Source organism: Podarcis melisellensis (genome assembly GCF_964234715.1).
Source record: "Podarcis melisellensis genome assembly, chromosome: 3".
NCBI lineage: Eukaryota > Metazoa > Chordata > Lepidosauria > Squamata > Lacertidae > Podarcis > Podarcis melisellensis.
This window is the reverse complement of record NC_138530.1, coordinates 118,061,650-118,079,033: the sequence shown is the minus strand read 5'-3', so window position 1 is coordinate 118,079,033 and position 17,384 is coordinate 118,061,650. Positions and strand designations below refer to the sequence as shown.

Sequence of the window (17,384 nt, the reverse complement as noted above, 5' to 3'; positions counted from 1 at the left end):
CTCTGTGAAGAAAAGCAGTTTTGCTTGTCACTATATGCAATGCAATCTGGACCTGTGAAGATTATTTCCACTGCCATTTTCTTCTTGTACCCTGACTTCAAGCTAAAGCCATCATACTAATGTTGGACGACATGGTTAGTTAGGATATGCCCTCATGATCTTACTGTTGTTCATGACTTTGGACATGATCCAGCCACCACTAAACATTTCTAAGCTCCATCAGTTCCAGCAGGAGAGATTTAATATATATGTAAGCTTCTCACTGAAATCAATAGGGCTTAATGTTGGCTGTATTGTGTCATTTATTTTGAAGGTATTTGGTTTATGGTACATTAGGCTATAAGTAACAGACCTGTTAGCAAGAGAGAGCATCTCTTCTTATAGGCTGCCCTTCAGTGTATCTGAGTTGACAGTTTCACATAAATTTTACATTTCTGCAATGATTTTTAGAAGGACTTCAGTGGACTTGTAATACTATCTCTAGGGGTGTGTTATATGTATATATTTAAATCATTTGCACCCCTTATTCAAATGCACAAGTAGACGTAACAAAAAAAATCATACTATAAATTAACAATTTAAAAATCAGTTACAAAATAATTAAAACACTAAAGCAACAGTAGGTAAATAGCACTAAACAGCCCAATATCAGCAGTAAAAATTATTCCAAATATACAAAGACTTTTATTTTGGGTTGAGCATGAGACTCTTCATCTCAGGCTGGTGAGTTCCAGCCCCATGTTGGGCAAAGGATTCCTGCATTGCAGGGGGCTGGACTAGATGACCCTCGGGGTTCCTTCCAACTCTACAAGATTCTAAGTAGCCAGGATATCTCCACCTGCCCTGCTTCCACTGGCCATTCATTTGGCAAACAATCAGTTACAAACCGAATGCCTTCTTAAAAAGGAAGGTTTTTACCAGCTTTCAGAATGCCATTAAAGAGACGATAAGGTGTTCCTTTCTTGGGAGGGACTTTCAGCCACAGAGAGGGGAGAGCCCCTCTTTTTAGTCCTAACCAAGTATACTGCAAGGGATTCTGGGTCTCACAGAAGGGCCTTTGATGGTGATCATGTTATACAGGACAGAAGGAGGTCCTTCAGATATCCCAGTCTTAAACCATTAAGGATTTTAAAGGGAATCACCGGCACTTTGAATTGTTCCTGGAACCAAATTGGAAGCTACTGCAGCTGTTTAGGTTTGAAAAGCACATGCTCAATTTTAACAACTTGGCCATGGACTCTTCAAAGGCAGCTCCATGTATAGAACGTTGCAGTAATCCAGATGTAATGCAGCTAGTGCCATGGCCAGCTGTGCGTCTCCAGGAATGCGCACGGTTGGTGCCCAAGTCTCGGCAGACACCTGGGCAACCAGGGTCAAGGCCACATACAGAAAAATCTCCATACTACACACCTGCATTTTCAAGGGGAGTGTAGCTACATCCAACACAGGTTAAACCCCAAGAACTGAGTCAGTTCTACTGACTGTGACCACCGTGTCAGGATTAAGCTTCAGTTTGTTTGCCCACATCAGTTCATTTCAGCCATTAAGGCATAGATCACCACCACACTCAGTGTATCTACTTGAGTGATGCACAACTATTTTATAATAAAAAAACTACACTTTTTTTTAAAAAGATCTTTAATTCCACAGGTTTGTGGTAATGTGCCCAAATTAATTCAGAGGCAACCCATCCACAAATACCCTCTGTAATGTCTTCATTCACCCTTTTCCCACAGGTACAATGGCTCTCTGCCAAATGGAGATCGAGGAAGAAGAAAAAGCAGATTTGCTTTATTTAAAAGAGCCAAAGCAAATGGGGTGAAACCTAGCACTGTGCACATTGCCTGTACGCCTCAGGCAGCAAAGGTAAGCTTGACTAATGAGCTTTCGTCTCCAAAGGCCAGCATTTGTTTCGTTATATAGCAGCGGCACTTGCAGCAAATTCTGATAATTAAGTTCACTGAAGTATTCCAATGCAAAGCCAGTTCTTCTGAAAAAGCTAATCTTGCTCATGGAAATGAAGACATTTTCAATAATATTATTTACACTTGCATCCTGTCCTTCTCCACTGAAGTCATGGAAGTGTCCATGTATGTGAATCCTGGACTTGGTCCTTGCAACCACCCTGCCAAAGCTGGTTGGGCTGAGAGCAGGAGTGTCCTAAGATCCACCTCGTGAGCTTCAGAGGTTGAGCATCCGCTTTGCATGTAGAGGTCCCGGGCTCAATGCTTGGCATCGCCAGGCAGTGCTGGGAAAATGCTCCTGTCTGAAACTCCTGGAGAGATTTGAATCTGAAGCTGGCCAAAATCCAAAGCTTTAACCTCTGCCTCTTGAAAACGTTCACTCTAAAGAGTAAACATTTTCTCAAGCAGCACTGCTCACTATTTCCCACATTCATGTAACACTTGTGGTGGGCACTGTATGGGAAAAGCAACAATGCACCTCCTATTTTGAAGGGGTTCTGTCAGTGTTTAAACTGGTACTGAGGTTAGGATAAGGCAATATTAAAAGGTCTTGACAGACTCTGGGGTTGTGCGGCCATCTCACTTAAGAGGCCAGGGGCCAGCGCTGTCCGGAGATACTTCCGGGTCACGTGGCCAGCGTGACAAAGCTGCATCTGGCGAGCCAGAGCCGCACACGGAAACGCCGTTTACCTTCCCGCTGGTAAGCGGTCCCTATTTATCTACTTGCACCTGGAGGTGCTTTCGAACTGCTAGGTTGGCAGGCGCTGGGACCGAGCAGCGGGAGCGCACCCCGCCGCAGGGATTCGAACTGCCGACCTTTCGATCAGCAAGTCCTAGGCGCTGAGGCTTTAACCCACAGCGCCACCTGTGTCCCAAGGCAATATTAGCAGGTAGTTTATTTGCTTGGTCAGCCTTTGGCACTTGAGATGTGTTTTTTTCAGGACCCATTCTGTTTCTGTGCCTGTGGTTGTTTTAACCGTTTTTAATTTCTGAATTTTGAATTCTTGTAACCACCCCTGGAACTCTTCCCCTCCCTCTTCTGGGCCACTTGTAGTTCCCCTTCCCTGGCTGCTCATGTTTTCCTAAGTCCTTCTATCTGGGCAGCCCCCACCCCCCGTTGGTTTGTGGTGCGAAAGCAGCTCAGCTAACCACCACAAAATAAATGTTGTAATGCATATGACTTTTTATAATCAGCCAGTGGAAAATATGATTTATTTATTTAATCAGACTATAGCTTATACAGCAGCACCTGTGGAAAAAGCAAATTCTGTGTTAGGGATAATAAGAAAAGGGCTAGGAAATAAAAATACCAGTACCAAAATGTCATTATATCAATATTTGTTGTGACTGCACTCGGACTACTGTGTTCATTTCTGGTCAGCAAACCTGAAAAAAGATCTCACAAGTGGAGCAATTCACATGTGAAGAAAGCTTTTTAGTTTAGAAAAAAAGGTGAATAAGATGGGAAAATATGATAGAGGTGTATAAAATTATGCATGGTTTGGAGAGAATGGATAGGGAGACTCTTTCCCTCTTTAGATGCTGCAACTTGGGGCCATCCAGTGAAGCTGGAAGAGTCAGAGAAAGGAATGCCCTTCACACAGCCCATTAATTAACCTCTGGAATTCACTTCCACAAAGGGTAGTGATGGCCACCAACAGATTGAGGTTGAATACCGACAAGACAGAAATATTGTTTCTGGGAGTCATTTTGGACTCATAGCTGTCCGTGGAGTCACAGGTTAATTCTGTATCCAGGGCAGCTGTTTACCAGCTCCATCTGGTACATCGGCTGAGATCCTACCTGCCTGTGCACTGCCTCACCAGAGTGACAATGCACTCTATGTGGGGCTTTGAAGGTGACTTGGAAACTTAAACTAATCCAGAATGCAACAGCTAGACTGGTGACTGGGAGCAGCCCTAAAGGATCTTCACTGGCTCCCAGTACGTTTCCGAGTACAATTCAGATTGTTGGTGCTGACGTTTAAAGCCCTAAATCGCCTCGGCCCAGTAGACCTGAAGGAGCATCTCCACCCCCATCGTTCAGCCTGGACACTGAGACCCAGCATGTAGGGCCTTCTGGCAGTTCCCACACTGCGAGAAGTAAAGCTACAGGGAACGAGATGGAGGACCTTCTTGGTAGTGGCGCCCTCCCTGTGGAATGCCCTCCCATTAGATGTCAAGGAGATGAGTAATTATATATCTTTTAGGAGACATCTGAAGGCAGCCCTGTATAGGGAAGCTTTTTAGGTTTAATGTTTTACTATGTTTTAATATACAGTATGCTGGAAGCCGCCCAGAGTGGCTGGGGCAACCCAGTCAGATAGGAGGGGTACTAATAATAAGTAGTAGCAGTAGTTGCCACCGTCATCTTTGTCTAGCAGACTACCACTCTAATGGTGCCAGGAGAGCATTCCAGAAATGGGGTGCTGAAACAAGCGGTACAGTTAAATGGAGGGGAGCACCCAGAGGAGGACCACTAAAGAAAATACCCTTCTCAGTAGGGCTGGATGATAACTGGTTTTCAATATTGCAATGTATCACTAGCTAAACATAGAAATATATCGATATATCACAATATCTGAAATAAGAAGGAACTACGCAGAGGCAAACAGGACAAATGTCCTGGCAACTGCTGCTACTAAAGAGTCTAAAATTGATAAATGATGATATTATCAATCACCTCATAGTCACTTTCATCAGAGGGCAAGCCAACAAACGCATCTAAATGAGACTTTTGGTTTGGGGCTTGGCTACCAAATGGGGCATTCAGGACAATCCAAAGTACGGTGCTCATAGTGAATACAAATCATCTGCGACTGTCCGACTGCCAGCAGGTCTGCTTTGCGGCCGCAGCCTGGTGGTGGCAGAATCCACAATGACGGGGGAGGGGGAGAAGCAGTGGCAGCCTGGCAGCAGTGGTACAATAATCAGCAGCCTGCGAAGCTTTGCTGTGGCAGTGGGTGTCGGCAGCAGAAGCTGCGGCCTGGGAGGCCTCGCCGTGGTGTCGGCAGTAGTGGTGGCCTGCAAGGCCTTGTGGCAAAAGGGGCAATGGCCTGCAAGGCCTTGCCATGGCGGTGGTAGTAGTAGCGGCCTGCAAGGCCTCCAAAGACGGCAGGAGACAGTAGCAGAAGCAGGGGTGGCCTGCAAGGCCTTGCTAAGGGAGGCTGCCACAGCTTCTGCCACCACCTCCCACTGCCCCAGGAGGACTTGCAGACCGCTGCCACTTCTTGCCATCATGGTGAGGCCTTGCAAGCCCCACTGCTTGTGTTGCACGAGGCCTTGCAGGCTGCCATTACCATTGCCGTCTCTATCACCGCCGCAAGACCTAGCAGGCTGCCACCGCTATTGCCGCCAGCTCTCGGCGCCGCTGTGAGGCCTCGCAAGTCTTCACTGTTTGTTCCTCCGCTGCAAGGCCTTCCAGGATGCCGCTGCTACTGCTGCCCCCTCCCGTCGCCTCCACGAGGACTCGCAGGCCACCACTGATTGTGCCACCACCGCGAGGCCTTGCAGGTTTCTACCACTACTGCTTCTGCCTCCTAGCAGGCCTGCTGGCAGTCTGGCAGTCCCAGATTATTTGTATTCACTATGATTCATTGCCGTACATCCTTAATACCACCATTTGGTAGCCAAGCCCAAAACCAAAAGTCCTATTGGGATGCATTTTTGCTTGCCTGCTGATGAAACTGAGTGATGATTGATAATATTGTTGCTTATCCATTTTGGACGCTTAAGTAGTAGCAGTTGCCAGGACATTGTCCTATTCGCCCCTGTATGGTTCCATCCTTAATTCAGACATTGTGTTGGATTGCAATATTTAGTAGGTGATATTGTGAGGTTTAGCTGCTGATAACGTTGCGGTGTTTAGCTGGTTAGTTATCGCAATGTTGAAAACCAGATATCACCTAGCCCTTACACACATTGTGATTTGCGATATATTGCCAGCTCAAATATTATGAAACAATTATCACAATGTGAACTTCAAACTGGTTAGGGATGATATATCACCCAGCCCTACTGCTCAGACACTCCTACTAACCTCCATGAATGAGGGAGCTTTGATGGTCCTTTTAGCAAGTGCGGCTCCTTTACATATAGACCAGGAGTGAGGGAACTGTGGGACTTCCCACTCCCATCCTCCCCAATCTTGGTTAAGTCTGATGGGAGTCAGAGTTCTGCAATACCTAAAGGGCCACCCACCCCTGATACAGACAATGCTGCTATTCTCCTTAGAAAGCTGACTGTGATCTGACTGCTGAAATGGCAGGAGCTCACTAAGATACAGAGTGAAAGATGAACTGGGAAGAGCCAGAATTGCTTTGTACATGTAGTCCTTGAAGGAGGAAGGGTCTTTCATGCTCCCTAGTTTGAAGATCTCACAGTGGTCTGTGTCTGATCAGTTATAGACAACCAGGCATTATCTTGCAAAACAAGTTACCATCATATTCACCAATTCCAGGCTGTCAAATAGCATGCTTAATGTGCTTTGCTAATTTATTCCAACCTGCCCTGAATAAATTTCTATTTCCTTTTGTTTTCTAGCGTCTCCCATTTTTGTCCAAGTGACTTACTAATCACCACAGGGTATTTAAGTAAAAAGGCCTGTTTTGATAAACCCCACTTTTCTTCCCCATGTCCCCAGTGGTAATAGCTGGAAGGATGGGGGAGGAAGCTCAGTCAGCCATCACCATTTGTGTCTCATCCTTTGTGACACTTAATCATCCTTAGGATCTTAATCACTCAGGGTGTCTAGGCCAGCATATGGCTAACAGTAGGCATGACTAATATGCTTGTTCCATAGCAACATGTGATCTGTTGTGAAGCAGTAAGTGGGACCAGTTGGGTCTGTTTTGTTGGATAGATCAGTCATGCAGTTAAAAAAAAGGTTTGTAATTCATAGTTGTGAAGTGACACACCTGCACCTAATTAGCATCTCGAGTTCAGGCTTTCAGTGAACTCAACAGGAGGCTGCTAATGCTGGCTTCTGAATGTATGCTTTATATCTCTGTGCTGGTAGTGATGGAAGTATCTCCACAGCATCTCCAGAAAGAGCTGGAATGTCTAGAAATAAAATAAAGGCAATATGTGTAGAGCACTCTTATGAATCTGTTTTCTCTGTTCTTTGTGTTCCAAAACTATGCTAGGGGAGGTGGGTGGGTTTTGTGCAGGAGTATAGCAGCATTTCATTCCATAGTTGCTCAAAATGGACTTACCTTGCAGTACTTCACCAGCACTCATTAAAACAGGGAATGCAGAACCTGCCGCTCTCCTTTTTTTTCTCCAACATCAGGGGGTAGCAGGTTATGAAACTATCAAGAACAAGGCCTTCAGGATGGTTAGATTTCACGGTCTTAGATTCTCTCTTTCTTCTTCTTCTTCTTCTTCTTCTTCTTCTTCTTCTTCTTCTTCTTCTTCTTCTTCTTTTTCTTCTTCTATCACTGGTAACTGAGTGAGATTGTCTGTCATGAACATGGTCTTAACAGTGACTCCGTAAGTCACTGTAGAGGCCAATTCTGGATCCACACGCCTTTCCACAGTGGAGATGTAGGTTTCTGGGTGGGAGTTGATCACAGTGAGGATTTGCCTTCCTCTTAGCATGTTTCTTCCTTTTGTCCTGAGTTTGAGCGTCTTCAAAGTCCATGACACCTTTGGTAAAGGCTGTTCTCCAACTGGAGCACTCGCAGGCCAGTGTTTCCCAGTTGTCTGTGTTTATACTACATTTTTTTTAGATTTGTCTTGAGAGAGTCTTTAAGCCACTTTTGTTGTCCACCGGTACTGTATTTCGCTTTCCATTTTTAGGTTTGGAGTAGAGTAGTTGCTTTGGGAGACAATAATCAGGCATCCGAACAATATGACCAGTTCAATGAAGTTGATGTTGAAGAATCATTGCTTCAGCACTGGTGATCTTTGCTTTTTTCAGTACACTGGCATTAGTTTGCCTTTCTTCCCAAGTAATATGTAAAATTTGAAGACTTTGGCAGGTATCCCATCAGGTCCGCTGGCGTCATTGTTTCTCATTTGCTTAATAGCTGTACACAACTCTCCCAGATTTGGAGATACTGCAAGCTCATCTCTAATATGTTTTTGCGGAATTTATGGGAAGACCTCAGCAGCTACGGGGGAGTTGTGGTTAAGGAGATGCTGGTAATGTTCTTTCCAGAGCAGTGCAATAGCTTTTTTATCTTTTAGAAGTGTGGTATCAACTGCTGAGCATAGGGGACATGTGCCATGATTTATCGGCCCATAGATGGTCTTTGTGGCTTTAAAGAAACTCTGTGCACCATGAGTGTTGGCTAAGTGCTGGATTTCTTGAGCTTTTTTTATTCACCAGGTGTTCTTTAGTTCTCTGGTTCTTCTTTGAACCTCAGCCTCAGCATTGGCATAGGGTTTTTTTCTTAGTGGCACAGTTTCTATCTCTTTGCCAGATCTGAAAGCTCTTCCTTTTCTTGTGAATACTGTGTTCAATCTCACTGGCCTTCTCATCAAACCAGTCCTGGTGTTTCTTGGTTTGGTATCCAGTGGTTTGTTCACAGGCTGAAGTAAAGGATGTTTTTAGCTTGGTCCAGTGTTCCTCAATGTTATAGGGAACTCTGAAAGCAGATGGTCCTTAAGAATTGTTGGGAAGTGTCAGAGCTGCCCAAGGTCCCAGCTCACAGAGGACCAACGCCAGTTCTTGTTATATACAAAAGTCTTTATTAAGGTTCAGTTTCGATTCCAAAGCCGCGGCGCGCAGCTCTACGTCTCAACCCTAGACCGCTGAAGTTCCGTCTGAATCTCCTCCCCCCAGACACCAGTTCAAGACCCTAGCCTTGCTCCACCTCCTCCTTTGCTCCTTTCTCCTCTGGGTCCGCCTGCCCGCCGGGGTGTTGCCCTTTCTGGACTCTTCTGATGCTGAAGAGTCCCTGGATTCTTCCCCCTGCCTCCGGCGTGCTTTAGGACCTGGCTCCCAATCCGCACTCCCGGCTGTCCCGCGCTCCTGTGCATTTGAACTTGGCGCGCGCGCCCAGCCGGCAACCTTCCTCCTGACCGTTACACTGCTCCTACCACTGCTTCCCCCTTCGGGGGGGGCTAACTGGATCTGACTTCCCCTCTGTTCCCTCACTCAGCGATGGGGGCGTGGTCAGCCCTGACTCATCTCCTCTTTCCCCTGGAGGGGAAGCCGGTCCTGACACATGGGACTCTTCCCCCCCGCTACGCTTTGGTGGGGAAACTGGTCCCGATCTCCAGCTGCTGCTTTGGGAGTCACCGCTGGTCCCTTGCTTCTGGTGCGTCCCTCCCAGGACCCCCCTTGCTCTGGCTATCGATGGTCCCTTCTGGGAATCTTCCGAATCACTGGACAGGCTCATGGAATCTCTTGCCCCACTGTCATCCTCACCTACGCTGCCCTCGGATTGTTCCCCTTCGCTCTCCGCTTCCTCTTTCCCCTGTGCCTCTGCTCCTGAACCCCTGACAGGAAGCAATCCTGCTTAATGTGATCTTGAAGGGCTCGAGTGTTCATTTTGCGCCTTAGTTTCCTTCCTTGAAACCTGCGTTGAGGTATAGTATGTGATGTTGAGTACGTCTGAACTCTCATCTGTGTGTCATCTTCAGTTAACTTAGGGTTGTGCTCATTTCTGTTTTAAGAAAGTAACCAAGAAATGTGCTTAACATGCTCAGAATGGTGGAGCTAAGGTGACTTTAAAGCACTGCATTGTTTCAACTGTCTGTTTGCACCCTTTCTTTGAATGGTTGGTTTTCAAAGATTACAAGAAAACCAAAGTAAAGGTTAAGCATAGTGCAGAGGAGTGTACATGCGGACTTTCTCCACCAATAGCCCTTGCCTTCATTCATTTATTTAAAATATTTATTAACATGTTGGCTTTTTCACTAAAAAGAGAAAATGCAAAGCAGCTCACAAAAACACATGCGATATTAACAGGTAAATTGCATCAAAGTATTTTAAAAAATACAGGAGAGGGCTGTGTCCTAGTCTTCGTGGATGGCAGCAGCAATGACAAAAGGTGTGGGTAGCGATGAAAGTAAGGCTTGCCTTAGAGGTGGGAAATTTTGGCTCCTGCTCTTGATGGACTACAACTCCTGTAGACCCTGACCTTTGGCTGTGCTGGCTGGAGCTGATAGGAATTGGAATCCCACAACATCTGTGGGGCCTCTGCTTCTCCAGCCCTGGTTCAAATGAATACAGTATGGGCCATCTTCCCATGGTTGCTCCAAAATATCAGCTGCCTCCATTACAGACAAAAGGAAGAAGAGTCATGGTCATGCTGAGACATATCATTGGTCGGGTAATATTGCAGAATCACTGCCATGGCAGGCTGCATGTGTGTGAGTAAGTGAGATAAAATGCTGGTAATAAGCATGAAATTAAAAGAGAAGTATGCAGTTAGCATGTATTAAGAAAGTCGTGACATTACTATTTATTTAATGTCAGAGCTCTTGGCCAAATCTTGAGAACTTGAGATATCAGAAGGTTTTAGCAGTAATAAAAAGGTAAAGGTACCTCTGACCATTAGGTCCAGTCGCAGACTACTCTGGGGTTGTGCGCTCATCTCGCTCTGTAGGCCGAGGGAGCCGGCGTTTGTCCGCAGACAGCTTCCGGGTCATGTGGCCAGCATGACTAAGCCGCTTCTGGAGAGCCAGAGCAGCACACGGAAATGACGTTTACCTTCCCGCCGGAGCAGTATCTATTATCTATTTGCACTTTGACGTGCTTTCGAACTGCTAGGTTGGCAGGAGCTGGGACAGAGCAATGGGAGCTCACCCCGTCATGGGGATTCGAACCGCGACTTTCTGATCAGCAAGCCCAAGAGGCTCAGTGGTTTAGACCACAGCGCCACCTGTGTACCTTTTAGCAGTAATAGTGGAAGTTAAATGGTCGTATTGGTTAGGCTGAAATCATATACTGAAGTACTTCTCTCCTAACCTAGGTCATTAGGAAGTTGAGGTGGAGTACTGCAGTTTCATTACATGACCTGTAAAACAGTTATCTGAAATAGTGAGACTTGGAAAATCATAACTGTGTGTGTTTTTTTGATTGCTCTATCAACAAAGTCCTCTATGTAGTTCACACAGTATTAAAACAATAGACATTTAAAATGTTAACTATTAACCATTCAAAATTCTGCCTTAAAACCAGCCTTATTCTAGCAGGAGTGTGCTTTGTTAGGATGAAGAATTGCTCTTGCTAATCTATTTTATCTGTCTGGTTTATCATAATCAAAAATACACTTTTTCTTTTCCACAGGCAATAAGCAACAAGGACCAGCACAGTATATCCTACACCTTATCTCGAGTTCAAACAGTGGTGGTTGAATATACACATGACAGCAACACAGACATGTTTCAGGTATATAAAGTATGCTTGAGTTACAGATCACCCTGGGATTAACACTGCTGTTGCCATCAGAACTTGTTCTTGTGTTGAAAGAAGCAGCTACAGTTGCAGTAACATGAAAAAATAAGGTTTTTTTATTTTGCTTGCTCAGGCCATTAACGCTAATAACATCAGCAACTCAACAACCCTGAGAAAAGTAAAACTAGAAAAGACCTTTGGGGGTTTATTGGCTAATGGAGATGGGAAGGAAGTCCCTGTAAGGAGCCTGGGGATCAGGGCTTTGTTCTCTTCTTTTCCGCAGACAGCCAGAGTAAACATTTTTTAGGGCCATGTAATTTGATCTTTCTCTTCCTTTCTTGTGTATCACCCTCCATCCCCTTCTATAAAGGAACTTCCTTCACAAACAAATTTTGAAGTTTGTCTCAGCTGAAAACAGTCACTACACGTTAATGAAAAGCTGTCTTGCTGGGTACAGTGAACTATTTCTAAAGAGAGAATGCTCTTCAGATTTGATTTTTTTTTCTGATTTCTCATCTGGATTAAACTTAATGATTTTTGCTCAAAGTTCTATTAATATTCTATTACTCTAATGGCACCCAAAATATACTACTCTTCTGTCTTACCTTCCTAGGACATTGCAGATTTTGTAAGTTATAATGTGGACTACAGGCACTTTTAAATTCAGATCCAGGAAAAATAGCTGCGGCAGGGAGAGGGCAAAAAGTACTGTGTCGGTTCAAACTGTCCTATTGTGGCATGAATCTTCATAGGTAACAGCCTCTATCCAATGTGCCAGATTTCCCCAAGCTGGTGCCCTCCAGATGTTGTGTTGCCCCACTGGCCCCAGCCAATAATCTGGGATGATGGACGCCATAGTCCAAAACATCTGAAAGACACCATGTTGAGGAAAGCTGAGCTGTGAGGTGTCCGGAGAAGGCCCTGGCCTGTCACATAATAAGCTTTGGCCACTCACCTGGCCTGCCACAAAATTAAGTAGCTGCTGTCAATGCATTCTCATGAAATACACTGGCAAGCCACATACCTGATCCTGCTGAGAATTTTTTTGTCAAGCAGGGAACACAAAAGAAACACACTATAAACAGTCTGAAGAATCAAAGTGGTAAAGCTTCCCCCATGAAATTTACCAGTTCAGCCTGCAAGTGGCAGTTGCATGCCTCAAATCACCCCCTACAAGAAAATCAGATAGAAAATGAGCACACCAAGGAATTCTAGTCCAGCCTTCACCCCATCATAATCCATTTTTATCTGTAGGAACTTTAATCTTTTGGAAAGCCTTCCAACATATCATAGCCTGAAACAAAGCAGCAGCCTTGTAAAAAGCATTGCTGCTTGAAGCGCTTCATCTCAGTGGCTTGCAGAAGGTCTCAAATTTGTCTGAAACTGGAGAGTCGCTGCCACCCAGTGTAGACAGTACTGAGCTAAGTGGACCAATGCTTTTACTCAGTCTAAAGGAGCTCCTTTTGTCCCTATGTTGATACTTTTGATAGCATAAATTGGCCCAGGAACACAGCCCAGGTGAGTGGCCAAAGGTTATCACAGTAGCAGGAGAGGTCTGCAGTTGCTGTTTGACATGATGGGCTGAGGGTGTCAAAACACTTTGCCTGTGATCCTTTGGGTGTGGACCAACATGCAGAACCTGTTGGTTCTTGATCACTTCAAAACAGGGCAAATAAAAGTGCCATCTTTGGTGCTTTCGAAATGGGGGTGGGTTTGACAGAAATGAGGCTATCACTTTGACCGAGGGTGGTTAAAAAACACAACATTTAAGATGTGCTGGTTCCAATAGCTGCTCAAACAATTTATTTTTATTTATTTATTAAACCTATTCATTGCCCAAGGCAACCCAAAGTGACTTACAAACAAGCAAACCAACCAACAAAACAAAACAATAAAGCCCACATTAAAACCCATTTGGACCCATTTCAGTAACTACTCAACAGCTATGCTGGGGGAGAATCTTCTGTGCTACTTCCTTGCAATACCCCCCCATTAAGGGAAAATAATGTTTTGGTTTTGGAGAAGCTTTTGATAAAACCTGAAAAGTGTTGCTTGCTTTACCTAATAGGGGATTCTTGGATTGCAGCCAAGAGCAGCTGGCAACCCATTGTTTTCAGCCATTAAAAAAGGTGTGAGGTATCTGTGTTCATGTTGAACTGAGTAGCTTATCTGTGTTCTGACCATATGCGTGTTGAAAGAACATTCCTAATTTCAGGCTACCATTTCCCCAACCACGTGGCGGGGATATGTCCAGGGTCTCAGACTGAACAATACATGTGCTCTCTGATTCACCACAGCAAGGGCATTAATTGAACTGCTGCTGGAATGTAGCTTTGGATTCACAACCCAGTACAAAATAAATAAATAAATCTTGAACTTGAGAATACATACTACTGTTCTATAACTTTGATGCAAGATATCAGTCTTAGGTCAGTTCTTCTGCTGAAGTGGAACTCTTTTCGGGGGGCACATCCCCTCCCCTCCCCTACAGTTTTTGGCAGTAGTTCTCAGCCATATTAGAATGCCTGCATTGGGAATTTCTGCATGCTTTCTTCAATGAATAGATGGATAGTATTATTTCCCATTGCTCCAAAGATCCCAAGGGGCTGTTCTTTGAGTCTGCATTACAGTACTAAAGCACTAAAAGTTAAATGATTGAGATAGGGTAGCATGCTTGAGACTTAGTTAGGGCAGGGATGAAATATTAATTGTTGAATTTCGCTAGAGTGCTTTGTATCTAAATCTATTATCCATTTTGTTTTTGTCAGATTGGACGATCAACAGAGAGTCCTATAGACTTCGTAGTGACAGATACTGTTCCCGGAAGCCAGAGCAATTCAGAGACTCAGTCTGTTCAGAGCACTATCTCAAGGTTTGCTTGCAGAATCATATGTGAACGAAATCCTCCTTTCACAGCAAGAATATATGCCGCTGGCTTTGACTCCTCCAAAAACATCTTTCTAGGGGTAAGGGGTTGCTTCCTTCTGCTTCTCAATGCAGGTTTTAACATATTAGCATGCTTTTCAACTGATCTGCGGGACACAGGTGGCGCTGTGGGTTAAAGCCTCAGCGCCTAGGACTTGCCGATCGAAAGGTCGGCGGTTCGAATCCCTGTGGCGGGGTGCGCTCCCGCTGCTCGGTCCCAAGCGCCTGCCAACCTAGCAGTTCGAAAGCACCTCCGGGTGCAAGTAGATAAATAGGGACCACTTACCAGCGGGAAGGTAAACGGCGTTTTCCGTGTGCAGCTCTGGCTCGCCAGAGCAGCGATGTCACACTGGCCATGTGACCCGGAAGTGTCTCCGGACAGCGCTGGCCCCTGGCCTCTTAAGTGAGATGGGCGCACAACCCCAGAGTCTGGCAAGACTGGCCCGTACGGGCAGGGGTACCTTTACCTTTACCTTTACAACTGATCTGCAAAGAACCAATGAATGAAAGCTGTCTTGTTGATGTTTTCCCCATAGGAGAAAGCTGCCAAGTGGAAGACTTTGGATGGGCAAATGGATGGGTTAACCACAAATGGGGTTCTTGTTATGCATCCGCGCAATGGATTCACTGAAGACTCCAAGCCCGGAGTATGGAGGGAGATATCTGTATGTGGGAATGTGTTCAGTCTTCGTGAAACAAGATCTGCTCAGCAGAGGGGGAAAATGGTAAGTCTGAGAAAATAGCAAGTTTGCCAGACAGCTGTAAACAGCGTCCGTGAAGATGTCATGCTACATTTGGAGTACATTGCCCTATTTCCACGAGCATCTAATCCGCTACTAGATATTTGCAGGATGAGGATCTATGTTAGTATGAGCACCTGGTACCTTGGGTTAAGAACTTAATTCCTTCTGGAGGTCCGTTCTTAACCTGAAACTGTTCTTAAACCGAAGTACCACTTTAGCTAATGGGGCTTCCCTCTGCTGCTGCTGCACCATCACCGCACGATTTCTGTTCTCATCCTAAAGTTCTTAACCTGAGGTACTATTTCTGGATTAGCAGAGTCTGTAACCTGAAGTGTCTGTAACCTGAAGCGTCTGTAACCTGAGGTACCACTGGTAGTCCAAAACATCTGGAGGGCCGAGTTTGCCTGTGCCTGTTTTAAATTAAATGCCTCAGCCTTAAATATTAAGTAAGTCATTAAGTATTAAGTCATCGTTTGTGAAATTTGTATTTGTGTTCTCTTCCAGGTTGAAAATGAAACAAACCAACTTCAGGATGGTTCGTTGATTGACCTCTGTGGAGCAACATTACTGTGGCGCACTGCAGAAGGCCTTTCGCGCACTCCCACCGTGAAGCACTTGGAAGCTCTAAGACAGGAAATAAATGCCGCTAGACCTCAGTGCCCTGTGGGCTTTAACACACTAGCCTTTCCTAGTATGAAGAGGAAAGACGTTGTAGATGAAAAGCAACCCTGGGTTTACCTGAACTGTGGCCACGTCCATGGCTACCACAACTGGGGGAACAAAGAAGAGAGAGATGGGAAGGACCGGGAATGCCCCATGTGCCGATCTGTTGGCCCTTATGTGCCGCTCTGGCTTGGATGTGAAGCTGGATTTTATGTGGATGCTGGCCCTCCAACTCACGCATTCAGCCCATGTGGACATGTGTGCTCAGAAAAGACAACTGCCTATTGGTCCCAAATACCTCTTCCTCATGGTACCCACACTTTTCATGCAGCCTGTCCGTTCTGCGCACATCAGCTTTCTGGTGAACAAGGCTACATCAGACTTATTTTCCAAGGACCGCTTGACTAACTCGTGTTATCTGAGAACTGCATTTAAATACATAAGCTAAAAGATTCTAATTTCAAATGAACTGCCGTCTTAAATTCAACTATATTTCATTCTCTGGGCTTTGACAGTTTACTTTGAGATGAAGAATACTTATTATTTAAGTGGTGAATTCCTCTGTAGATAATGGATGAAGCTGGTTATGTAGGAAAGATTGGTGGTGGATAGCTGGAGCAGACTGAAGGTAGTTCCTAGCCCATCATTTTTGAGATGGAAAAGATAACATTCTTTGCCTTCAATGTAAATGATTTGAATAACGCCTTTAATATCTAAAATTTGTCTTTTTAAAAAGTATATAATTGAGGGGTGAAAGTGATCAGTTCAAAAGGATATGAGTTTACAGCTTGGATACAAACATGTAAGATAGAGCAACATGTATAGTAACTCCTTTTTCTATTTATCTTTGCTATGAAAAATTATCCTAGGTGACTTGGATAGAGTAGCATGGTAGTTGTGTGTTGCATCCATTGACTGGATGTGTAGATTAGTTCTGGATCAGGAAAGGGTAGGAGATGGGAATATGATAGATGAGCTTTCTTTATTTTGTAAAAGACTAAATCAATATTGAGTTGGTAGAAAAGCAGCAGGTTTTAAAACATAACTAAAGCAAATTAAATTGATGTGCTTTTTGAAGTGCTTAACTACATGTTGGATTACTTGATAAAATCCTTGTTTTTTCTTTCTCTTTCTCTGTCTGGTAGAACTGTAACAAAATGAACTGGTCACATAACATTTACCTGATACTTGGAATATGCAATTTGCCCTCAATGAAGTTCTTTTCTCCCTCCATGTTATATATTATGTATTGGTTTGTTTTTTGTTGCCTTGTTTTTGCATTTGCAGCACTGAAGGGTTTATGCTTATTTAAATAAAAAAGAAAACACCAAGGTATACAAGGTGTTCAGTTTTCTTCCTCTACTGGGAGAAACAAAAGAGAGCCAGGAAGTGAGTTAGGCAGTGAGTTAAGTGATTAGATTAGGAACTGATACTGAAGCACATTAGGATACCATGGAGACGTATTTTTGTACATGTTCATACATACTGTACCATTGCAAAAGGCCATAGTCAATTCATTTTCCCTCCCTAAAATGGAAATTACTTGAGGTGCCTGTATTACAGCATTTTATGGGAAGAAAAATATAACCCAGGATGATTATTCCCATGTTGTAATACAAATTCATCTGTGCATTTGTATGTATGTATGCATGCATGTATTTAAATATTTATAAAACATGCATTCACAAAAATATAGCAAGGTAGTATACATCATACACAATTACAGTATCAATAAATACAG

At 44.4% G+C, this 17,384-nt stretch overlaps 1 protein-coding gene across 2 annotated transcripts in view; it reads left to right on the top strand.

Moving 5' to 3' along the window:
• The window catches only part of PELI1 (pellino E3 ubiquitin protein ligase 1), a 66,262-nt gene extending 49,381 nt beyond the window's left edge, over positions 1-16,881 (top strand). For both annotated transcript variants that reach the window (XM_081906390.1, XM_081906389.1), the window contains exons 3-7: positions 1,737-1,866; positions 11,205-11,306; positions 14,081-14,278; positions 14,774-14,962; positions 15,485-16,881. In XM_081906390.1, the coding sequence (XP_081762516.1) occupies positions 1,737-1,866; positions 11,205-11,306; positions 14,081-14,278; positions 14,774-14,962; positions 15,485-16,051 (1,186 nt within the window). In that variant the 3' untranslated portion in view covers positions 16,052-16,881. The remainder of the gene's footprint in view (positions 1-1,736; positions 1,867-11,204; positions 11,307-14,080; positions 14,279-14,773; positions 14,963-15,484) is intronic.
• Positions 16,882-17,384: the final 503 nt, after the last annotated feature.